This window comes from Salvelinus alpinus, chromosome 13, assembly GCF_045679555.1.
Source record: "Salvelinus alpinus chromosome 13, SLU_Salpinus.1, whole genome shotgun sequence".
NCBI classification, from domain to species: Eukaryota; Metazoa; Chordata; class Actinopteri; order Salmoniformes; family Salmonidae; genus Salvelinus; species Salvelinus alpinus.
The window spans coordinates 13,642,595-13,668,890 of record NC_092098.1 but is presented as its reverse complement, the minus strand read 5'-3'; the positions used below and the strand labels follow the sequence as shown (position 1 = coordinate 13,668,890).

Sequence of the window (26,296 nt, the reverse complement as noted above, 5' to 3'; positions counted from 1 at the left end):
CTGGCCAAGATAAAGTAAAGCAGTGCGACAAAAACAACAACACAGACTTACACATGAACAAACGTACAGTCAATAATAAAGGCAATAAATAGGCCATAGAGGCGAAATAATTACAATTTAGCATTAACACTGGAGTGATAGATGTGCAGATGATGATGTGAAAGTAGAGATACTGGGGTGTAAAAGAGCAAAAAGATAAGTAACAATATGGGGATGAGGTAGTTGGGTGGGCTATTTACAGATTGGCTGTGTATAGGTACAGTGATCGGTAAGCTGATGCTTAAAGTTAGAGAGGGAGATATAAGTCTCTAGCTTAACCTCTCTAGGGTATGTGGGACATTAGTGTCCCACCTCATCAACAGCCAGTGATACTGCACCATTTTAAAGCTACACTTGTTGTAAATCCAGCCAAAGTGTCCGATTTCAAAAAGGTTTTACGACAAAAGCACACCAAACGATTATGTAAGGTATGAGTCACAGAAAAAGACAGCAATTTTTTCAGCTAAAGAGTGCATTAACAAAAAGCAGAAATAGAGATAAAATGAATCACTAACCTTTGATAATCTTCATTAGATGACACTCATAGGACTTCATGTTACACAATACATGTATTTTATGTTCTGTAAAGTTCCTATTTGTATCCAAAAATCTGAGTTTAGGCAAGACGCTACTGTATCACTTGGCAAAAAGCCTGAGAAAATGCATAGCGCCACATTAAAATGAATGACTATGAAAATTACTATAAAATCAAACTTTCATTAAATCACACATGAAAGATATCAAATTAAAGCTACACTGGTTGTGAATCCAGCCAACATGTCAGAATTCAAATAGGCTTTTCAGCGAAAGCATACGATGCTATTATCTGAGCATAGCACCATTGTAAACAAAAGAGAGAAAACATTTCAACCCTGCAGGAGCGACACAAAACGCAAGAATAAAAATATAATTCATGCCTTACCTTTGACAAGCTTCTTCTGTTGGCACTCCAATATGTCCCATAAACATCACAAATGGTCCTTTTGTTTGATTAATTCCGTCGATATATGTCCAAAATGTCCATTTATTTGGCACGTTTGATCCAGAAAAACACTGGTTCCAACTTGCTCAAACATGACGACAAAATATCTAAAAAATTACCTCTAAACTTTGCCAAAAAATGTCAAACTACTTATGTAATACAACTTTAGGTATTTTTTAACGTTAATAATCGATAAAATTGAAGACGGGATGATATGTGTTCAATACAGGATTAAAACGATATGTAGCATGCCTTCTGTTTGATTGAAACACATGTCTAGGACACCAGGAGTGCCTCGACTTCAAGATGGCCATATTTCTTCATTACACAAAGGAATAACCTCAACCTATTTCTCACGACTGTTGACATCCAGTGGAAGCCATAGGAACTGCAAGCAAGCTGCTTAGAAATGTGGTTTCCCAATGAAAACTCATTGAAAAGACAGTGACCTCAAAAAGAAAAATATCTGAATGGTTTGTCCTCGGGGTTTCGGGGCTAAATAAGTTATGTTATTCTCACAGACATGATTCAAACAGTTTTAGAAACTTCAGAGTGTTTTCTATCCAAATCTACTAATAATATGCATATCTTATCTCCTGGCGATGAGTAACTGGCAGTTGAATTTGGGTATGTTTTTCATCCAAACGTGAAAATGCTGCCCCCTACCCTAGAGAAGTTAAGTGATTTTTGCAATTTGTTCCAGTCATTGGCAGCAGAGAACTGGAAGGAAAGGCAGCCAAATGAGGAGTTAGCTTTGGAGATGACCAGTGAAATATACCTGCTGGAGCCTGTGTTACGGGTGGGTGTTGCTATGGTGACCAGTGAGCTGAGATAAGGCCGGGCTTTACCTAGCAAAGACTTATAGATGACCTGGATTCAGTGGGTTTGGCAACGAATATGTAGCGAGGGCCAGCCAACGAGAGCATACAGGTCGCAGTGGTGGGTAGTATATGGGGCTTTGGTAACAAAATGGATGGCTCTGTGATAGACTACATTCAATTTGCTGAGTAGAGTGTTGGCGACTATTTTGTAAATTACATCGTCGAAGTCAAGGATCGGTAGGCTAGTCAGTTTTACGAGGGTATGTTTGGCAGCATGAGTGAAGGCTTTGTTGCGAAATAGGAAGCCGATTCTAGATTTCATTTTGGATTGGAGATGATTAATGTCTGGAATCTGGAGTCTGGAAGGAGAGTTCACAGTCTAACCAGACACCTTGGTATTTGTAGTGGTCCACATATAAGTCAGAACCGTCCAGAATTGTGATGCTAGTCGGGCGGGCGCGGGCAGCAATCGGTTGAAGAGCACGCATTAGTTTTACTAGCATTTATAAGCGGTTGGAGGCCACGAAAGGAGAGTTGTATGGCATTGAAGCTCGTTTGGAGGTTTGTTAACAGTGTCCAAAGAAGGGCCAGATGTATACAGAATGGTGTCGTCTGCGTAGAGGTGGATCAGAGAGTCACCAGCAACAAGAGTGACATCATTGATATATACAGAGAAAATAGTCGACCTGAACCTTGTGGCACCTCCATAGAGACTGCCAGAGGTCCGGACAACAGGCCCCCCGATTTGACACACTGAACTCTGTCTGAGAAGTAGTTGGTGAACCAGGCGAGGCAGTCATTTGAGAAACCAAGGCTATTGAATCTGCCGATAAGAATGCGGTGATTGACAGAGTCGAAATCCTTGGCCAGGTCGATGAATACGGCTGCACAGTACTGTCTTTTATCGATGGCAGTTATGATATCGTTTAGGACCTTGAGCGTGGCTGAGGTGCACCCATGACCAGCTCGGAAACCAGATTGCATAGTGGAGAAGGTACGGTGGAATTCGAAATGATCGGTGATCTGTTTGTTAACTTGGCTTTCGAAGATTTTAGAAAGGCAGGGCAGTTTGGGTCTAGAGTGTCTCCCCCTTTGAAGAGGGGGATGACCGCGGCAGCTTTCCAATCTTTGGGGATCTCAGACGATACGAAAGAGAGGTTTAACAGGCTAGTAATAGGGGTTGCAACAATTTTGGTGGATAATTTTAGAAAGAGAGGGTCCAGATTGTCTAGCCCAGCTGATTTGTAGGGATCCAGATTTTGCAGCTCTTTCAGAACATCAGCTGTCTGGATTTTGGTGAAGGAGAAGCGGGGGGGACTTGGAAATGTTTCTGCGTGGGGTGCAGAGCTGTTGTACGGGGTAGGGGTAGCCAGGTGGAAGGCATGGCCAGCTGTAGAAAAATGCTTATTGAAATTATCGATTATCGTAGAGTTATCGGTGGTGACAGTGTTTCCTAGCCTCAGTGCAGTGGGCAGCTGCGAGGAGGTGCTCTAATTCTCCATGGACTTTAGTGTGCCAGAACTTTTTGGAATTAGTTCTACAGGATGCAAATTTCTGTTTGAAAAGCTAGCCTTAGCTTTCCTAACTGACTGTGTATATTGGTTCCTGACTTCCCTGAAATGTGTATATCGCAGGGGCTATTCGATGTTAATGCAGTACGCCACAGGATGTTTTGTGCTGGTCAAGGTCAGTCAAGTCTGGGGTGAACCAAGGGCTATATCTGATCTTAGTTCTACATTTTTGAAATGGGGCATGCTTATTTAAAATGGTGAGGAAAGCACTTTTAAAGAGCAACCAGGATACCCGGGCCAGGTCGATTAGAAAGGCCTGCTCGGTGAAGTGTTTTAGGGAGCGTTTGACAGTGATGAGGGGTGGTCGTTTGACCGCGGACCCATTACAGACGCAGGCAATGAGGCAGTGATCGCTGAGATCCTGGTTGAAGACAGCGGAGGTGTATTTAGAGGGCAAGTTGGTCAGGATGATATCTAAGAGGGTGCCCATGGTTACGGATTTAGGGTTGTACCTGGTAGGTTCCTTGATCATTTGTGTGAGATTGAGGGCATCTAGCTTAGATTGTAGGACGGCCGGGGTGTTAAGCATATCCCAGTTAGGTCACCTAACAGTACGAACTCTGAAGATAGATGGGGGGCAATCAATTCACATATGGTGTCCAGGGCACCGCTGGGGGCTGAGGGGGGTCTATAACAAGTGGCAACGGTGAGAGACTTTTTTCTGGAAAGGTGGATTTTTAAAAGTAGACCCAGATATTTCAGCAGTCTATTGTACACTATGCTATAATTCAAAATGGTAGCACAGTGACTCTTTCCACTTTGTTCTATGATGTATTTACATCCATATGTGATTTGGTTTTACCTTCAACATAAATTGATGTCAAATTGATAGATTTACAGTGTTCAGCCGTTATAAAACTATTTACATTAACTAGGCATTACATCATTTTACATCAAGTGACTGAATGAGTTTGTTGTACTCAGTCAATTGAAAATGTGTTTAGAGTTTTGAAACATGAGCCATTTTTATGATTTGATTTGATTCTTGTGCTTAGAGTTGTGAAAAAGTTTCACATAAAAATTGTGCCTAAGTTATAAAACAACAACGGTAACTTCCAAAGCTCTGTGTAGTCCAGCCAACTGCTTGTTGATTCCCCACTGGTCCAGGTGTGGGGACAACCAGTCTAACCACAACCAGTTTGATTACAATATTGGATTTCAACCTAGACCCCAAAACACACCCCATTCAAAACAGTTTCAACAGGCCCCCCCAACCAAAATCCTACCCTCAACACCAAAACTGTTTCAACATCCCCAAAGATTGGAAAGCTGCCGCGGTCATCCCCCTCTTCAAAGGGGGAGACACTCTAGACCCAAACTATTAGAGACTTATATCCATCCTGCCCTGCCTTTCTAAAATCTTCGAAAGCCAAGTTAACAAACAGATTATTATAGTATGAAGAATACAAAGCTGAATAAAATAGAAAGGATATTTTCTCCAAACAATTTGAAGGGAGTGCGCACATGCGGCTATTCTGTGTTGAGCGGTTAAAAAATAAATAGGTTCTCCTATATGCTTAATTTAGAGTTATTCATGTAACTTTATTTGTTCTACAAACGTTGGGATAATGTTTTGATTTTGAATACATTGTAAGGCTGCATGATGCGACTCTAATGAAAAAAGTAGCTTGAAAGGCATGAGCTCTGCTTTGTTTTTTTTCACAGGCTGTACACACGTCATCAGTCTCTTATTCAGAATTTGACAAGCACTTGGTAATGCTTTGAATTTTCCGGCGGCATCCCCTTTGTGTCGCGAGTAAATCCCCCTAAAAAAATACATGCTTTTTGCGGCCAGTGGCCGTTGTGCCCTTGGGCTAAATATAATAATTTGAATTCTATTCTCCCTGAGTGCTCACATGGCTCTCTATCATGTGATTGGGTCTTTCTCACAGGCTACAAGTGAAGACAGACACATCGGGGACGCAACTGCGCACGTCCTTATCCAATTCCGAGGTGCATATTGAAGATATTGGAAGAACTGTTCACATTTACTTTTCGTCAGCCAACAACATGAGTAGGCCTAACGAACAGCAAAAGCATTAGCCTATGTCAATCTACTATCCCCATAGTAGAAAAGTTGACCTACTCTGTGCAATAAATAAATATTCCAAACATACTGTAGTCTGGGACAGTTGTGGGATGCGATAGATCCCAAATTAATACAACCACTAGCATCAAAAACCTTTTTTACGCAATGAGGCTGATGTAGCAGATCAGACCATTTAGCTTAAAATGTTGATAAATTATTAGGCTATTTCTTCACATTATAGGCGCAGCAATGCGTACACAGCAGAAGGCTATAAGCGCGAATGGCCAATTAGCGGGAATACACAATTATCAAAAGTGACCGATTTTATTTTTTTTATGGTGAAATATATTCCCCCAAACTTGAAACTCATTGCATATGTATGCCAGTTAGGCTCTATACCCCTTGTAAAGTGGATTAATGTGCTTAATTTTAAGAAGTTATTTGGCCACTTCAGTTGTGATTCAAACCTTATCAAAAAGTATAGACCTATAGGCTAGGCTACTTGAGGTGTGCAAAAAATGCACTTAAATAGCTATGCACTTAAATAGCAAATGGAGGATGATTTTCCCGTGGTTAATTTTCATGCCAACCAGGAAGGCTATACTCCTGTTGTAAAGATAAGCAATATGCTTAATATTAGGAAGGTTAAGAAATAAATATAGTAGGTCTGTAGAAATCTGATGGGATCCTCCTCTTTTTAATAGAGGCCATCACTCTGTTTTTTCACATAATTGCATAGCCAATAGAAATGTTGCGCAACATGGGCTCATGGGCTCTCATGAAGTGTTTGATTAGATTTTTGATTACATTTCCATTGATGTCAGAGTGATTAGAGGGACAATGGAGTGCTGAGTACCAGGCAGTTAGCAAGTTTGGTAGGCTACTAATGACGAGCAGCAGCATCAGTGCTTGGAGAAGCCTAATTACCGTAACTAAACGGTCACGTGGAATTTGACTGCCTTCATGACTCGTGACTGCCAGTGTGGTGGCAATACGGTCACCTTAACAGCCCCAGTCATGAGTGCATTCAGATTCGTGTTCGGCGGCAAACTTTCTTCACAATAGACAAACGGGCTCATTCTGTTCAGAACAACCCAGGGTTATGAGGTAATTTCATCTTGTAACTGTACATCAAGCATAATGATCAAAAACAACACTAAATTACATGAGTTTTATGATATGGAAATGTGAAGTGCACATTTGGACCGATGGGTGTTTGGCTTGCTTGTATGACATCAAAGCAGTATTTATTATAATCCTCAACGTCTCATCTTTCAAAATACACAGTCCTCTTAATTTTCAGCATTTCCCTCAATCGGGCAACAAAATGTGCACAAGTTGGCCCATTAGCAGGAGGGATGGGGGCAACTTCTTGTCACGTGCGGTGCTCAAGTTCAGAATGGCTGTCAGTCAAAACCCATACAGAGCTATGAAGCGCAGAGCCTGAGCTCTGACGTCATTTATATAATCTTACTTTCAGCCACTGCGTTCCAGTTTATGTGCTTATCAGTACCCAAATCTGCCATTTTCAACCCGTATATGGGTATGAGTGTAAAAGGTTACCATCTTAGAAAGTAGTACAGTAGTAGTATGTTACAATGTAGTATTAGTGTAGTAGTACAGTACTGACATCTTGATAACTAAAATATATATTATTACATCCTTTAAAAGTATACAGCTACAGTGCCTTGCAAAAGTATTCATCCCCCTTGGCATTTTTCCTATTTTGTTGCATTACAACCTGTAATTTAAATAGATTTTTATTTGGATTTCATGTAATGAACATACACATAATAATCCAAATTGGGGAAGTGAAATGAAAAAAATGACTTGTTAAAAAAATATATTAAAAAAATTCATTGAAAAGTGGTGCGTGCATATGTATTCACCCCCTTTGCTACGAAGCCCCTAAATAAGATCTGGCGCAACCAATTACCTTCAGAAGTCACATAATTAGTTTAATAAAGTCCACCTGTGTGCAGTGTCACATGATCTGTCACATGATCTCAGTATATATACACCTGTTCTGAAAGGACCCAGAGTCTGCAACACCACTAAACAAGGGGCACCACCAAGCAAGCGGCACCATGAAGACCAAGGAGCTCTCCAAACAGGTTAGTGACAAAGTTGTGGAGAAGTACAGATCAGAGTTGGGTTATAAAAAAATATCTGAAACATTGAACATCCCACAGAGCACCATTAAATCCATTATTAAAAAATGGAAAGAATATAGCACCACAACAAACCTGCCAAGAGCGGACCACCCACCAAAACTCACAGACCAGGCATGGAGGGCATTAATCAGAGAGGCAACAAAGAGACCAAAAATAACCCTGAAGGAGCTGCAAAGCTCCACAGCGGAGATTGGAGTATCTGTCTATAGGACCACTTTAAGCCGTACACTCCACAGAGCTGGGCTTTATGGAAGAGTGGCCAGAAAAAAAGCCATTGCTTAAAGAAAAGAATAAGAAAACACGCTTGGTGTTCGCCAAAAGGCATGTGGGAGACTCCCCAAACATATGGAAGAATGTACTCTGGTCAGATGAGACTAAAATTTAGTTTTTTGGCCATCAAGGAAAACGCTATGTCTGGCGCAAACCCAACACCTCTCATCACCCGGGAACACCATCCCCACAGTGGAGCATGGTGGTGGCAGCATCATGCTGTGGGGATGTTTTTCATCGGCAGGGACTGGGAAACTGGTCAAAATTGATGGAATGATGGATGGCGCTAAATACAGGGAAATTCTGGAGGGAAACCTGTTTCAGTCTTCCAGAGATTTGAGACTGGGACGGAGGTTCACCTTCCAGCAGGACAATGGCCCTAAGCATACTGCTAAAGCAACACTTGAGTGGTTTAAGGGGAAACATTTAAATGTCTTGTAATGGCCTATTCAAAGCCCACATCTCAATCCAATTGAGAATCTGTGGTATGACTTAAAGATTACTATACATCAGTGGAACCCATCCAACTTGAAGAAGCTGGAGCAGTTTTGCCTTGAAGAATGGGCAAACATTCCAATGGCTAGATGTGCCAAGCTTATAGAGACATACCCCAAGAGACTTGCAGCTGTAATTGCTGCAAAAGGTGGCTCTACAAAGTATTGACTTTGGGGGGGGTGAATAGTTCAAGCACGCTCAAGTTTTCAGTAATTTTTTTCTTATTCCTTGTTCTTCCACAATAAAAAATATTTTGCATCTTCAAAGTAGTAGGCATGTTGTATAAATGAAATGATACAAACCCCCAAAAAATCTATTTTAATTCCAGGTTGTAAGGCAACAAATAAGGAAAAATTCCAAGGGGGGTGAATACTTTCGCAAGCCACTGTACTTGTTTATGAGCCTTCTGGATATGTATAGTATATAAAACATTAGTGTCTTCCTGTTTCACCATAGGTTCCTTATTCTCAACAGTTTAGCATATAAACAATATTTCACTACCCTGTAAAAACATATTTTTGAAGTATAAACATGTGAAATGTCAATGGCATGTCGTATCCATCAAAATCCAAGGGTGGGTAAAAATTATTCCCAAGATTTGGTACAGAAAACCTTTAGTATCAAGACACTGGAGGGAATGTTAAATAAAATAACTTGGCCATGAAGTTTCAGTAGATTAGGAACTGATTCCATTGTAAATTCATACCACACAGTTATTGTCACGTATACTCACTCTCCGGCCTCTAGGTCGTCAGGCTGCTGATTATCCCGCACACCTGTCACCATCGTCTCGCGCACCTGCACCTCATGAAACTCACCTGGTTTCCATCACCTCCTTGATTATCTTCCCTATATCTGTCACTCCCCTTGGTTCTTTCCTCGGGTGTTATTGACTCTGTTTTCGTGTCGGTGCGTTGTTTGTGTTTCGTGTTCATGGTTTCTTTTATTTATTAAAACACTCACTCCCTGAACTTGCTTCACAACTCTCAGCGCACATCGTTGCAGTTATATTACTTCTTATTGACGTTCAACTTCTGAATGACAAAAAAAAGTAGAAATGAAAGCATGCTGAAAACAAATCTTTAAAAAAATGCAACTGTAACAGATGTTACAAACAAAATCCATATCTAGACAACCTGAGACTAACTGATTTATGGAAAAACACAAATATAAACACTTGTGTGTTTTGTCTGAATGATTGTTCAGTTGTCAATAGGACATTCAGCAATATGATAAAGCACCTGAAAAAACATCAACTAGATCGTTGTATTATGTTTGTGTGAACATTGAAATGTGTGATGGACACATATATGGAAAATCCATCCAATACAGCAGATAATGATATGCTCACCATTTTTTGTCTTATTAACTACCATTTAATCCAATAGCAAAAATATAACATACACATTTCAAAACTGTTCTTTTTGAAGTGCTGAATAGAAAGAATAGTAGATGCTAAATATAATATTCCATGCAGTAGTTGACTGTAACTTGACATGCAATTGTTTTTATTATTTCTATCCTTGGCAGGTTGTGAGCATGTTGAGAAATATTCCAGTCTTACAATCTCATTATCCCTGTAAAGAAAAGTATTGTAAAGCATTTGGCTACTTTAAAAACGTTGCACGGTGTTGTATGCCATTTCTGCCCTCCATGCAACACTACAAGATCGCCTTTTCTTACGTGACTTGTCAACTGATACAGTATCGCCTGTCTCGCTCCTTGAAATTCATCAGCTTACAATGTACCAATGGCATTCAGATAATGAGTGGAATATATTGTTAGATATAACCCTGTAACGGTTCTCGTGGGCTGAAGGGAGAGTGGACCAAGGTGCAGCGTTTAGAAGTGTTCATGATTTCATCCAAAAAAACAAATCGAACAAAAACAACAAACAGGAAAGCGAAACAGTTCTGTCTGGTGCAGACACAAAACAGAAAACAACTACCCACAAAACACAGGTGGGAAAAGGCTACCTAAGTATGGTTCTCAATCAGAGACAACGATAGACAGCTGCCTCTGATTGAGAACCACACCCGGCCAAACACATAGAAATAGAAAACATAGAACAAAAACATAGAATGCCCACCCCAACTCACGCCCTGACCAACCAAAATAGAGACATAAAAAGGATCTCTAAGGTCAGGGCGTGACAAACCCAGGTATTTCAGCAGTGCACTGTACACTGTAATTCCAAATTGCAGCACGTAGTGACTCTTTCTACTTTGTCCTATGATGTAGTATTTGAAGCCACATCCACATATGATTTGGTTTTACCTTCCAACATAAATTGACTCAAATTGATACATTTATGAGGTATAAAATATAGAAATGTACGGTGTACAGCCGTTATCCAACTATATCCGTTAACTAGGCATTACATACTTTTGGTTCGTTACTTATCAGTTTTGATCAGTTTGATTAACTGATAGTAAATAATATCAAAAGTAAAGTGAATATTTCATTTTGAAAAGCAGACACTTAGATTGAATGTGTATCCAAATTGAACAAATTATTTGGTGCAGTGAATGTGTTTGTTGTACTCCGTCAATTGAAAATGTGCTTAGAGTTTTGAAACATGAGACATTTCGATGATCTGATTTAAGATTTTTGTGCTCAGAGTTGTGAAAATATTTCATATAAAAATTGCACCAAAGTGAACTTCCAAGGCTCTGTGAAGTCCAGCCAACTGCTTGTTGATTCCCCACTGGGCCAGGTGTGAATGCTCTGGGAGGCCTAACACCGTACCCAAACCGGCCGCGCGCAAATTGATTTTGTCCCCCCACACCAAACGCGATTATGACACGCAGGTTGAAATATCAAAACAAACTCTGAACCAATTATATTAATTTGGGGACAGGTCGAAAAGCATTAAACATTTATGGCAATTTAGCTAGCTAGCTTGCAGTTTCTAGCTAATTTGTCCTATTTAGCTAGCTTGCTGTTGCTAGCTAATTTGTCCTGGGATTTAAACGTTGAGTTGTTATTTTACCTGAAATACACAAGATGCTCTACTCCGACAATTAATCCACACATAAAACGGTCAACCAAATAATTTCTAGTCATTGCTCCTCCTTCCAGGCTATTTCTTCTTTGGACTTTATATGGCGATTGGCATCTAACTTTCATAATTACCATGACGACCGACCAAACTCAGTTCAACTTTCAATCACCCACGTGTGTATAACCAATGAGGAGATGGCACGTGGGTATCTGCTTCTTTAAACCAATGAGGAGATAGGAGAGGCAGGACTTGCACCACGTTCAGCGTCACAAATAGAACTGACTTCTATTTTAGCGCTTGGCAACGCAGACACTCGTTGGCCCGCGCGAGCAGTGTGGGTGCAATAATTGAAAAACATGTATGTTTAAATTTATTTTGCCATGCTCGCACACGCGACGCAAGCGGTGTGGTCAGCATGTAAGCCTCGCCCCAACCGGTTTGATAACAATGCTGGATTTCAGCCCAGAACCCAAAACGCACCTCATTCAAAACAGTTTCAACTGGCCCCCCAACCAGAACCCTACCCTCAACACCAGAACCGTTTCAACATGGCCAACCAACTCCCCCCCCCCCCCCCCCCCCTCTCGTCTCCACCCCACAAAATGTATCAAAAGGCACAATAGACCTTAGTTCCTCAAATAGTCTAATACACTGCCCCTGATCAACGGCATAACACATCTTTGTCCCACAACTGACCAAGGACTCTACTTGATTAAAAGCACCAAGTCTTTTGTCTTACATATAGCCCAAAACACTACCCCCAGGATCACAACAAGCCCCTCACACCTGGGTACACACACACACACACACACACACACACACACACACACACACACATACGCGGCAGCAGAACGTACATCAAAGTAATCCATATCAAAGTAGTCAGATCAAAGGTGTTTACATACAACATGTGGCGACCACGTGCTTATCTAATTTAATGACCTGATTTGATCACCGCCAGCCACGCCCACCTCAAGAACAAATCTTACATCAACTATTCACACACTCACAGCTCTCTCCTTGGAACAGTGAACACTACAGGCTTTTACTGAGCCACTGTACTGGAGAACAGCACATCACTACTCCTAATTGGCACTCATAGCTTTGACTCCACTCATAGCCAACTGTTTCATTGGTTGTGTGTGTGTGTGCGTGCGTGCGTGCGTGCGACTCATTGCTCATAGTTCATGATTAGAACACACAATTCAATACCACCCATACCAGGTATGTATGATTATAAAGTTGCCTATTTAAGATATGCAAGCTACAATTAATTAATGATAATGGTTTCTCACCGTCTCCCCTGAAGAAGAAACATCAATCATTCACAATATAAGACTTGAGAATTTTAAACAACCATCCTATTGGTATGTGTGGTAGGGTATTACCAGCAGCTGTGACGGTATTACCATGGTTCCAGTAGCAGGAAGGGGTAGTTTTTCATGAAGTGTTGTCTGGTGGATGCTTAGAGAGCTCTTCGTCTCATATTTTTCATTTCTGTTCAAATCACTCTCAATCTAGTGCTCTCTAGCCTTCATTTATGTCTCTCTCCCCTTTCTTTCTCTCTGCCAGATCTCTCCTTCTCTCGCTCTCCGAGGTTGAAAACTCCTCGCAGTTCCTTGGCCATTACCTAAAGCGAGTATTGAATATGCATGAGTTCGGCCTCGTAAACTGCTGCTCTCAGCGCTAAAGTCGGCAGGAAGCCCAACTCAGCAGACAGGAAGAGTATGGAAAAGAAAACAGAGAGAGCGAGAGGAGAGAGAGAGAGAGAGCGAGAGGAGAGAGAGAGAGAGTGAGAGGAGAGAGAGAGCAAGAGGAGAGAGAGAGAGAGCGGCGAGGAGAGGAGAGAGAGCGAGAGGAGAGAGAGAGCGAGAGGAGAGAGAGCGGCGAGGGGAGGAGAGAGTTTGACTTATCTTAAATATTGGCAGATAACCATATTCCCTCTCCCTCTTACCCAATCAAAGACAGTGGGGAGAAGCTCATGTGAGCATGCAAGTGTCTCTGACTCTAAGTCCATGTGTGTGTGTCATGATCTCTGTGACTGTAGCTCTGGCTGGTTGCCAGGCAACAGAGGCAGGCAGACAGCTCAGCACATGGATGCTATGAGAGCGGACACATCTTCACACCTCTGGCTCTGGCCAGCAGCACGGGTCACAGTTTAAGGGTCGTAGGATCACTGAGTCACAGGAGGCCAAGAGCCTGTCCCTGACCACAATGATCCAAATCATTATGACACAGAGACACCACTCTGTCATCACTCTATAAACTGTCCAATCACCGGGCGAGCATTTACCAGTCAGCCAATCAGAGTGGGGCCACTGGGTGAAGACCGCCCAATCCTCATCTGTTTAATCCATTCCCCTCTCTCTCTCTCTTTCTTTTTCTTTCTTTCTTTCTTTTTCTCTCTCTCGCTCTCTGCCTCCCTCTCTCTCCAGCTTTCGCTCGCTCAGGGGTTAGAGGTCAGATTGCTTTTGTGTTTAGTCTTATTTTGGTCTCTTTTCTTTGACTTTGGTGCTGGGGGCAGTTAAGCAGCAGTGGATGAGTGAATAGCTGCATTTCATATGTCTTTGACCCTCTGTCTCTCCCCAGGCCTCTCTCTCCCTCTCTCTGCCCTTTGCTCCTTACAAACAGGGCTACCGAGAATACAAAACCCTCTCCCGGAGCCATGGAAGGATTTCACCATATTTGCCCATGTAGTTCCTTGTACTGCAGCTCCTGGAGTGGTGTTTTCCTTGACCTGCATGGTGTGGAACCATAGAGCCAGGATGGCATGCTCTGCTCAAGGACAATCAATCACACAACACGCTTAGCTAGGATTCTGTTACTGACACATCATGATCCATTTAATCTGACTGTCAAGGTCATTATTCAGGCAATAATACAGTCTTTTGCAAAACGCTGTATAATATGTATAATCACCATTCACAGAATGCCACTTCCTAGCTATCAATTCCCTTTTCATAAAGTCATGTCGCACACATATCAGTTCACACGTGTGCTCCTCTCCTGGTACAGTTGTAGCATGTCAGTACCACAGGTATTAATCACTGCCGGCATTGTTTACAGTCCACCCAGTAACTATCAAGTCCAAACTACCAATTAACCAGCAGACCGCGAGGCAGGCAGACAGGCAGACAGATAGGCAGACAGACAGGCAGACAGACAGGCAGACAGACAGGCAGAGAGCTAGGCCTCAGACGCACAGATAACAGAGTGCTGCTCTGCTACCAGTGTGCACAGGGTTTTATGTGAAAACACCAGCAACACCAATTAGCTGTCCAACACTGATATGAAGGAGATAATGGGTTTATGAAGTGGTAACAGGTTTTAGCATATATATATATATATATAGCGTATATATATTTGTTGCATTATATATATATATATGCTAAAACCTGTTACCACTTCATAGACCCATTATCTCCTTCACCATATCAGTGTATATATATATAAACTGTTTGTGTGCATGTATGTGGGTGCCTATGTTTTTTTGTGTTTTTCCTATTTTGTTGCATTACAACCTGTAATTTAAATATGTTTTTATTTGGATTTCATGTAATGGACATACAAAAAATAGTCCAAATTGGTGAAGTAAAATGAAAAATGTACTTATTTAAAATTTAAAAACTGAAAAATGGTGCGTGCATATGTATTCATCCCCTTTGCTATGAAGCCCCTAAATAAGATTTGGTGCAACCAATTACCTCCAGAAGTCACATAATTAGTTAAATAAGGTCCACCTGTGTGCAATCTAAGTGTCACATGATCTGTAACATGATCTGTCACATGATCTTAGTATATTTACACCTGTTCTGAAAGGCACCAGAGTCTGGAACACCACTTAACAAGGGGCAGCACCAAGCAAGTGGCACCATGAAGACCAAGGCGCTCGCCAAACAGGTCAGGGACAAAGTTGTGGAGAAGTACAGATCAGGGTTGGGTTATAAAAAAATATCTGAAACTTTGAACATCCCACGGAGCACCATTAAATCCATTATTAAAAAATGGAAAGAATATGGCACCACAACAAACCTGCCAAGAGAGGGCCGCCCACCAAAACTCACAGACCAGGCATGGAGGGCATTAATCAGAGAGGCAACAAAGAGACCAAAGATAACCCTGAAGGAGCTGCAAAGCTCCACAGCGAAGATTGGAGTATCTGTCTATAGGACCACTTTAAGCCGTACACTCCACAGAGCTGGGCTTTACGGAAGAGTGGCCAGAAAAAGCCATTGCTTAAAGAAAAGAATAAGCAAGCATGTTTGGTGTTCGCCGAAAGGCATGTGGGAGACTACCCAAACATATGGAAGAATGTACTCTGGTCAAGATGAGACAAAAATTTAGTTTTTTGGCCATCAAGGAAAACGCTATGTCTGGCGCAAATCCAACACCTCTCATCACCCTGAGAACATCATCCCCACAGTGAAGCATCATGCTGTGGGGATGTTTTTCATTGGCAGGGACTGGGAAACTGGTCAAAATTGATGGAATGATGGATGGCGCTACATACAGGGAAATTCTGGAGGGAAACCTGTTTCAGTCTTCCAGAGATTTGAGACTGGGACGGAGGTTCACCTTCCAGCAGGACAATGGCCCTAAGCATACTGCTAAAGCAACACTTGAGTGGTTTAAGGGGAAACATTTAAATGTCTTGGAATAGCCTATTCAAAGCCCAGACCTCAATCCAATGGAGAATCTGTGGTATGACTTACAGATTGCTGTACACAAGGGGAACTCATCCAACTTGAAGCGGTGTTGCCTTGAAGAATGGGCAAAAATTCTAGTGGCTAGATGTGCCAAGCTTATAGAGACATACCCCAAGAGACATGCAGCTATAAAAAGGTGGCTCAAAAGGTGGCTCTACAAAGTATTGACTTTGGGGGGGTGAATAGTTCAAGCACGCTCAAGTTTTCAGTTTTTTTTTCTTATTTCTTGTTTGTTTCACAATAAAATATAGTTTGCATCTTCACAGTGGTAGACATGTTGTGTAAATCAAATGATACAACATAGTAGGAAAAATGCCAAAGGGCGTGAATACTTTCGCAAGCCACTGTATGTGTCTATATTGGAAGCATATGAAACATGTGTCTCCTGTGCCTCTCCTAACGAGCTCTCTTTACTGCGTTCATTTAACGACATGGGTATTAAAAATGAGTGTCATTGCTTTTATCAGATAATACAGTGCTTGACTAATTTGGCAAAGTTTCTGTTAAAGCACTTGAGGCTGCTAACGAGCTGTGGCCTCGTAAATACCCAGGCCACTGTCACCGGATGCTGCTGCCATCTTTGTTTGTGGAGAACAGAAAAAGACCAGGATGAAATATTTAATTATTTGGTATTCTCTCCTTGAATCTCTTCCTACTCTGCCTTCTCATTTCTTCCTCGCTCTCATTCTGCTCTCTTTCTTCTCTCATTAATATTCCCTCTGTCATCGTATCACCCTTGCGTACCTCTCTCACTCTCCTATTCCTCGAATCACTCTTTACTTCTGTCTCACATGCCTCATCCCTCCCTCCATCCCCCTCCTCTCTCTCTCTCTCTCTCTCTCTCTGTCCTGCAGGGTTTCTGAGTACTGGGGACCAGTCAGCCAAGGGGAACTATGGTCTGTTGGACCAGATCCAGGCTCTGCGCTGGCTCAATGAGAACATTGGCCACTTTGGAGGAGACCCAGAGAGGATCACCATCTTTGGCTCTGGCGCCGGAGCCTCCTGTGTCAATCTGCTCATCCTCTCCCACCACTCTGAGGGTAAGGACCTGTCACCATCGTTTTAGTCATTAGCAACAACAGCAGCATAATCGTCATCGCCAACATCATCAAAAATATTCATCAGTCATCCTCTATAATGACAGCGATCTCATCATCGCCGTCGTTGCTTTTAAAGTGCCTTGAGATGTATTTACTTGTATGTGACGTGTACTGACATTCAACGTTTAGCTGCCAAGTACGGCCTACATGTAAACATGTAATAAACTGCTACTAAAACGAATCTAGGACAACAATCCCCACCGTCACTGTCAAACCTGTCATCATTATCACAACTGTCATTTTCATCCTCACTACCATAGCAACATCCAAGATGATTTAAATGTACTTCAGGTGTGTGTCAGAAAGGAAACCCAGAAAGGTGTTCTTAAAGACAATCGTCCCTCTTGCCTCAGTTCCATAGTGTCTAACTGAGCAACAAGGTAGTATGGCATTGAACCCTAGGATGATGTGTGAATTTGAATGAGGTAAAGTATTATTGGGTAGAACTTTCGGCCCGTGTGTATACGACTATCAGAAACATAGAATAGGTTTCGTAGAATCAGATCAATATGCACCAGACAGCCGTATGAATTTGACTTTGGCATAGGAAATAGGAATAGGAGTCTTGGTTTGTGTAGCTATCTAAGGGAGAGACTGGCGTGTGAGTCAGGACTTTGGGACTGCGTTAATATGGATGTGTGTCTGTGTATGTGAGACAGGTGTTTGACAGAACTCTAATGAGGACTGAAAATATGGATGTCTGTCTGAGCAGGAGAGAGCAGAGCTGAGCTGAGCTCAGGACTTGAGCCGCAGCTGAGACTAGTCTTAATTGATTTCACAGGGAGAGGAGCAGGGGAGGGGGCACTTGCAGAGGATGGGGGATGGAATGGAGGGGAGGGGGTCTTAATTATTAATGACAGAATCTGCAGATGAAAACAGGGGGACAACAAGGCACTTTACATAACAGTGCAGCAGTGCTCTCTTTATCTCCCTCTCTCTCTCTCTCTTTCTCTCTCTCTCCGTTTAACACAGCCACCAGTCAGTGTTAACGCCAACACGGCTGTGTGCCGGGCCTGTCGCCATTTTCTTGTCGCTGCCTCCGTATGTGATGTGAGGAAACCAGCGGATTTGCCAAGCCTAATGTTTACAATGATTTAGTGGGGCTTTGGAGAGAGGCAGTGTACCTGGAACAGTGCTCCCTCCATATGTAATACTTCACGATGCCACGGTGGTGGCTCCTCCTCTGACGCATCATTTAAAGCACTCACTCTGTACTGCCTTAAAGGCCTCGTGAACAGCTAGTAACTGAATCAGAGGGATAAAAAGCCAGTTTTAATGGAGAGTGAATGCTTTCTCTTTTTCCAATTTTTTTATTGATTAAATAAAAAAAAAATGATCATCAATCCACGCACAATACCCCATAATAACAAAGTGAAAACTAATATTTTTTTGTTTGTTGTAAATGTATTAAAAATAAAAAAACAGAAATACCTTATTTACATAAGTATTCAGACCCTTTACTATGAGACTCAAAATTGAACTCAGGTGCATCCTGTTTCCATCGATCATCCTTGAGATGTTTCTAAAACTTGATTGGACATGATTTTGAAAGGCACACACCTGTCTATATAAGGTCCCACTGTTGACAGTGTATGTCAGAGCAAAGACCAAGCCGTGGCCGTGGAGCTCTGAGACAGCATTGAAGGTCCCTAAGAACACGGTGGCCTCCGTCATTCTTAAATTGAAGAAGTTTGGAACCACCAAGTCTCTTCCTAGAGCTGGCCGCCCGGCCAAACTGAGCAATCTGGGGAGAAGGGCCTTGGTCAGGGTGGTGACAGAGCTCCAGAGTTCCTCTGTGGAGATGGAAGAACCTTCCAGAAGGACAACCATCTCTGCAGCACTCCATCAATCAGGCCTTTATGGAAGAGTGGCCAGACGGAAGCCACTCCTCAGTAAAAGGCACATGACAGCACTCTTGGAGTTTGCCAAAAGGCTCCTAAAGTACTCTCAGACCATGAAAACCAAGATTGCACTCTTTGCCCTGAATGCTAAGCGTCCGATCTGGAGGAAACCAGGCACTGCTCATCACCTGGCCAATACCATCCCTACAGTGAAGCATGGTGGTGGCAACATCATGCTGTGGGGATGTTTTTCAGCGGCAGGGACTGGGAGACTAGTCAGGTTTGAGGGAAAGAGGAACGGAGCAAAGTACAGAGAGATCCTTAATGAAAACATGCTCCAGAGCGCTCAGGACCTCAGACTGGGGGCGAAGATTCACCTTCCAACAGGACAACGACCCTAAGCACACAGCCAAGACAACGCAAGTGTGCCCTGAGTCCCTGAATGTCCTTGAGTGGACCAGCCAGAGCCCGGACTTGAACCCGATCGAACATCTCTGGAAAAACCTCAAAATAGCTGTGCAGCGACACTCCCCATCAAACATGACAGAGCTTGAGAGGATCTGCAGAGAAGAATGGGAGAAACTCCCCAAATACAGGTGTGCCAAGCTTGTAGCGTCATACATAAGAAGACTTGAGGCTGTAATCGCTGCCAAAGGTGCTTCAACAAAGTACTGATCAAAAGGTCTGAATACTTATGTAAATGTGATATTTCATTATTATTATTTTTATATAGATTTACAAAGATTTAAACAGGTTTTTGCTTTGTCATTATGGGTTATTGTGTGTAGATTGAGGGGGGGGAAACTATTTAATCCACTTTGGAATAAGGCTGTAACGTAACAAAATGTGGAAAAAGTGAAGGGGTCTGAATACTTTCCGAATGCACTGTATATTCTACACTACACTAAGTCATCTGACCCTCTTGTGGCCCCCAGGGCTGTTCCAGAGGGCCATAGCCCAGAGCGGCTCAGCCATCTCCAGCTGGTCGGTCAACTACCGGCCCCTTATGTACACCAAGATCCTGGCTAAGAAGGTAGGCTGCAGCTACGGGGACACAGGCGACCTGGTGGAGTGTCTGAGGAGGAAAACCTTCAGGGAGCTGGTGGACCAGGACATCCAGCCGGCCAGGTATCACATCGCCTTCGGCCCCGTGGTGGATGGAGACGTGGTTCCCGACGACCCCGAGATTCTCATGCAACAGGTCAGACTCAGTCTCTGGCTCCAGTCACCATTAAAATATACAAATATCTGGAATCCTCACAGTCTCTTATGTTAATGCAATTACTGTTGCTATAGCAGTGTCTTTTTCTTCCTCCATATTCTGTGATGATATGTGTGTGTGTTGCCACCAGGGGGAGTTCCTGAACTATGACATCCTGCTAGGGGTGAACCAGGGAGAAGGGCTGAAGTTTGTGGACGACAGTGAGGGGGATGATGGGATCTCTGCAGCTTCCTTCGACTACACCATCTCCAACTTTGTGGACAACCTGTATGGATACCCTGAGGGTGAGAGTTTGTTATAAATGTCCTCATCCACACAAACATGTTAGCAGTGGTGGAAACAATACTCAATAGTCATACTTGAGTAAAAGTAAAGTTACCTTAACAGAAAATGATTCAGAAGTAGAAGTAGAAGTACAATTTGGCAAAAATAGAAAAAGTAAAGTACAGATACCCCCAAAAACTACTTAAGTAGTACTTTGAAGTATTTTTACTCAATTACTTTACACCACTGCATGATAGACACCCCTATAGGAGCAGAAGTAATGCTCCAGTTACCCATGTGTGTTAAGAGTAGATGTATATTTTATTTTACTATGGTTTAGTATATCATTGCTGGCTATTCAAGGTCTCTCTGTCCCATCTCCTCCCCGTCTCTTGTTGCTCTCTTTCTATCCCCCTCTCTCTTTCTCTCCTCTCTGTCTTTCTCTCCCTTCTGTCTCCCCCCTATCTATCTCTCTCTCCCCCCTCTCTCTCTCTCCTCTCTCTGTGTGTCGCTCTCTCTGTCTTTCTCTCTCTGTCTCTCTCTCTGTCTCTCTCTCTGTCTCTCTCCCTCTCTAGCTCTCTCTCTCCCCCCTCTCTCGCTCTCTCTCCTCTCTCTATGTCTCTCCTCCCCTATCCCCCCTCCCCTCTATATGTCTCCCCCCTCTCTCTGTCTCTCCCCTCTCTCGCTCTGTTTCTCCCCCCTTTCTCTCTCTGTCTCTTTCTCCCACCCTCGTTCTGTGTCTCTTTCTAATCTCTTTTGCTTGCTCTCTCTATTGCTCTCGGTCTGTCTCTGTCTCCAGGTAAGGACATCCTGAGGGAGACCATAAAGTTCATGTACACAGACTGGGCCGACAGGGACAACGGAGACATGAGGAGGAAGACCCTGCTGGCACTGTTCACAGATCACCAGTGGGTGGCGCCAGCGGTGGCCACAGCCAAGCTGCACGCTGAGTTTCAGTCTCCTGTCTACTTCTACACCTTCCACCACCATTGCCAGACGGAGGCCCGGCCAGAGTGGGCAGACGCGGCCCACGGGGATGAGCTGCCCTACGTGTTTGGGGTCCCAATGGTGGGAGCCACCGACCTGTTCCCCTGTAACTTCTCCAAGAACGACGTCATGCTCAGCGCTGTGGTCATGACGTACTGGACCAACTTTGCCAAGACCGGGTCAGTACTGGACTTAGACAGGACCTAGACACAGCATTGAGATATCAAATTAGAAACATGCTTTATCAGATGCATACAGTACATGCTCAATACTTGTGATAATATTTTCGTCTCTCTCTCTTTCTCACTCCCTCCCATAAGGGATCCCAACCTGCCTGTACCCCAGGACACTAAGTTCATCCACACCAAGCCCAACCGCTTTGAGGAGGTCATCTGGACCAAGTTCAGCTCCAAGGACAAGCAGTACCTCCACATCGGCCTGAAGCCCCGCGTCAGGGACAACTACCGGGCCAACAAAGTGGCCTTCTGGCTGGAGCTGGTGCCTCACCTGCACTCCATGCATGAGGACATCTACCCCATCACCACCCGCCTGCCGCCTGGAGGAGGAGGTCCCCGCGTCCACCGGCCTGGTCCCCCTGGGGCACGCTCCACCCGCCACCCCGCCATCTCCACCAACCCCCCCGAACCCGAGCCAGACCCCTCCGAGCCGCCCCGCCGCAACCCGTTCCCCGACGAGATAAGGGACTACTCCACGGAGCTGAGTGTGACAGTGGCGGTGGGCGCCTCGCTGCTCTTCCTCAACGTGCTGGCTTTCGCAGCCCTCTACTACAAGCGGGACAAACGCCACGAGCTGCTGCAGAGACGCCACCGCCGCTTGTCCCCACAGCGCGGCATAGGCACCACCATGGGCATGGGAATGGTGGGTGCCCCGTCCCACAACGACCTGGCATTGAGTCAGGAGGAAGAGCTCATGTCCCTGCAGATGAAGCAGCAGAGGGTGGAGATGGAGCACGGCATCGGCACGCCCCTCCCTTCCCGGGGTCTCCACGGTGACCTGGACCCTCTACGGGCGCAGGTGGGCCCACCAGACTACACGCTGGCCCTGCGGCGGGCACCGGAGGACGTGCCGCTGATGACGGCCAACACCATTACCATGATCCCAAGCACCATCAGCGGCATGCAGCCCCTCCACCCTTTCAACACCTACCCCCCCGCCCCGGCCCCCTCCACCACCCCAACCCCTGGCCACAGCAACAACGCCCTGCCACACCAACACTCCACCACCCGCGTATAGGACGAGGCACAACCTCTGGTTCAGCAGAGATACAAACAAACACCACAGATGGATCCCCTCCTGTTCTTTCTCTCTCTCACTGGGATTATCCTCCAGCTTTTTCCTGAGACTCTTTTTCTGTGTTGCTTTTTTCTTTTTTTCTCTCTGTTGTTCTGTTCTCTGTCAATCTCCCCATGAGGCTGTGCTGTCACCCCCTACCGTTGGGACACATGGCTCAGTCTAACTCAGGCTGTGGACTGCTGGGACAAAGACCCATCATTACAACTAACACATCTCTATCACACATCCTCCAACCTGTTCATATGTCTGTACAATCTGGGTGTTTCACTCTCTTCCTCTCTCTCACTCTGTCTATCTTCCTCTCTCTCTCTCTCTCTCAACCCATATTACTGCTTCTCTTCTTCTCTGCCTCCCACTCACTTTCTCTTCCTGTCTGTTCCTGTAGCTCTTGATCACAACGTTCACACAATCCTCCCAGTCTCATTTTCATCCTCCTTTCTCTCTCAAATAAACCACTTCATGACTCCTTTTTTCCTCTGTGGAGTCTTTTATACAAACACATAAATGTAAATTATGTATTATTGATAAATTGTAAGGATATGAATGAAAAAAGTGATATTCTGATATCTCGTTTTTACCAGCATTCTTGGTGCCAAGAACTGTGATAACGCTCCTCTCTCAATGAGGGTCCAATGGACCACCAAGAGAGGCCCATCCTGACTTGATCTTACACAAGGAATTACCATCAAAAAAGTGCCAAATGTTTCATCTTTCTTTTTGATCTATCGCACTTTGTTTTGTTTTTTCTTGCATTCAGTGTTGCACTGTGGCTGGGCTTTACTCAAGGGGGAAAAGACTGAATATATCCTTGTAAAAATATAAAGAGAATATTAAGATTCATAACTGGTTTGCTGTCTGGGATCTTTTGCATGATTTTTTTTCTTCTAAACGGAGCACGGACATCGGAGTGGAAAGCTTGTTTATTTTTATGTTTGGCCTTGTTTTCTTATTGTTGTTTTCTTTTCTTCTTGAAAAGTAATTTCTTTTAGTTTTTTATATCTGCTGAACTTTGTGCACTTCATGAAGAAAACTGTTCTATTCTGTAGGTACTTCAAAAGAGGTATCAGGGGATGAATATTGATCAGAACAAGAAGAACAAATATGTCCTTTATTTTTTCATTTCTTATCACTGAGGCCGTGCCACAAGCACCTGCCGCCCTGAGAGACTGTTTGAAGCCCCCCCTCCCCCCCTCTCTTTTTAGTTCACTCTTTCTCTCATTACTTCAGCTGTGAAGTGTTGCACGGTCATCGCGTTACCGTCTCAACTGAAGATTGTCTTTGATCATTCCTCTGTAAAAAATGTTGTTGGACTTTACCACTCCATCAGCTTGCAGTGTTTATCCATGATAGGCTAATACTAGTTTTTCAATCGTGAAAATGTCATATTTCACGTGAATTGCCTCAATGGTAAAAATGGATATAATTCTAAATATTTTCCTGGAAATGAGGGTTGTCTTTGAACAATTATCTTAGTTTTAAGCACTCTTATCCTCTCCTCAGTGGACTTTTAGCTGCGTGCTACAGGTTTCTGGATACTGGATATGTCAGTCTTTTCATCTCTTCTGTTGTTCTGAGATTCTCTCTGTTGTTGAGGGGCAGGGGGTATGAAGGGGGCTCAGACTGACATACTGTAGGTCAAAGGTGAAAAAACCTTGTACGCACGTTTCAGATCTTTCAACTGCACAACTGAACACAGGGACACGACAAACTCTGGACATTCATGAGAAAAAAAACTGTTACCGAAGTTGAGACAACGTTAGGAAAACATTGACATTGAAAACAATGGCAATGGAGACGAATCTTCAGCAGGCACCTGACATGTCGCCGATGCACAGAGGATGCATTCTAAAACTTGAGTAGAAAAACATTTGATAAACATTACTCACATATAACACAAACAACAAAACTAGCGGGATGTTTTTCCTGTTTTGTTTCCTGTCTTGTTTTGGGATGATGATGATCACACTCCGGGGTTATAGACTGGGGTCCATCACAGGGGACTGGACAGAGAACCGGGACTCAGAAAAAGAACAAAACACACATGGGAAACAAACTGTACATTTTTTTAAAGTCTAAGAGAACAAACTGGTATTTGTAAATATTATGTTTATGGTTTGGTTTATGAGTGAAGGGCCAAATCTTTCCTTTGTGACAACAGGTGCAAGTTCAGACGGCTGATTTGAGCTCTTGTTGTTTGATTTTCTTTCATATCTTAGATTTTCAAGGTCAAAGTGCAACAAGTTATGGGCACATATAGACAGTTATTAACATACATGAATGATCTGTGAATGAAAACTACATCTAAAATCATAGCATGGTTGAGTTCAACATAAATAGCAGTAGGGACAGGGATATGGCTCAGGTTTCTCTAGGGTAGAAGGAACATACTGGACGTGGGTGGGGTTCTGGGGGAGGTCGGCATTACTTGCACATTTTGTCAACTGCCACATCAATCACGAAGACAGCTTTTGTCTGGAATGACAATTCATTTATCATGAGTTATTTTGCATCTGTTAGGTGGCCAATGGTAAGAGCTGCATAGATAGCAGATTTAGAGAGAGAATATGGATACAGAGAGAAAGAAAAAGGGAGAGCGATAGAGAGAGAGACTGAAGAGGAAGGCAGTGATAATGGTAGAGGAAGGCAGTGATAATGGTAGAGGAAGGCAGTGATAATGGTAGAGGTAGAGGAAGGCAGTGATAATGGTAGAGATAGGCATGGTTTGAAACTGTGCTCAACCCAAACCTACAAAACAAGGGAACTTGAATCTTGATGGTGGTGCTGTTGGTAATTGTTAGTGACACTCACTGTCCTGAGAAGTGACATAGTATTACCGAATAGCTTAGAGCAGGTACAGTATGTTGTCAACAGCTTAGTACTCTTCAGTCTTGTTTCAGACTCTGACGGTTGTGGTTGCTTTGCTATCCTTTACTATTATGTCTGCAATGCACACTGTTTAAGTCATTTTCTGGAATATCAGCTCACCTGTTTGCTGTCCATTTGAGATGCCGGGGATATGACAGCCAACAGACTGGAAGCACACTCTCACCTGTTTACACGGTGACACTACAGTCTGGCGTTGGCTCAATGTTACAAACAAAAAAACATTGCAAAGATGCAAATCTCTACTTTTCCAAGGTTCGCGCTGGGTTGCCGAAAAAGACTTGCACCTGTTTGTGTCTATTTTCATTTAGTCTGGAATCCGTAACCTACTGGAGGATTGAGACACTGTAAGGAAGCATAACGAACGGGTTTAAAGAATGACGTTAATATTTCATATAGAGGCTATGACACACTGTATGTTGTGTGTCTGAACTGGAGAACATTAAAAAGATATCCTTAAACAAATTATCATATTTGCCTCCCTATTTTCTATTAGCACACAATATCCAATGATTTATCATCGCTAATCTGTGGGTGGTTGCTAATCTGATTAATGATTACCCATGTTGACATTATTGATCTTCTTTGATTGGT

At 43.3% G+C, this 26,296-nt stretch overlaps 1 protein-coding gene across 2 annotated transcripts in view; it reads left to right on the top strand.

Moving 5' to 3' along the window:
* The window catches only part of LOC139537153 (neuroligin-2-like), an 83,888-nt gene extending 57,717 nt beyond the window's left edge, over nucleotides 1-26,171 (top strand). For both annotated transcript variants that reach the window (XM_071338118.1, XM_071338117.1), the window contains 5 exons: nucleotides 16,946-17,131; nucleotides 19,968-20,233; nucleotides 20,385-20,538; nucleotides 21,318-21,684; nucleotides 21,826-26,171. In XM_071338118.1, the coding sequence (XP_071194219.1) occupies nucleotides 16,946-17,131; nucleotides 19,968-20,233; nucleotides 20,385-20,538; nucleotides 21,318-21,684; nucleotides 21,826-22,759 (1,907 nt within the window). In that variant the 3' untranslated portion in view covers nucleotides 22,760-26,171. The remainder of the gene's footprint in view (nucleotides 1-16,945; nucleotides 17,132-19,967; nucleotides 20,234-20,384; nucleotides 20,539-21,317; nucleotides 21,685-21,825) is intronic.
* The last annotated feature ends 125 nt before the right edge of the window (nucleotides 26,172-26,296 follow it).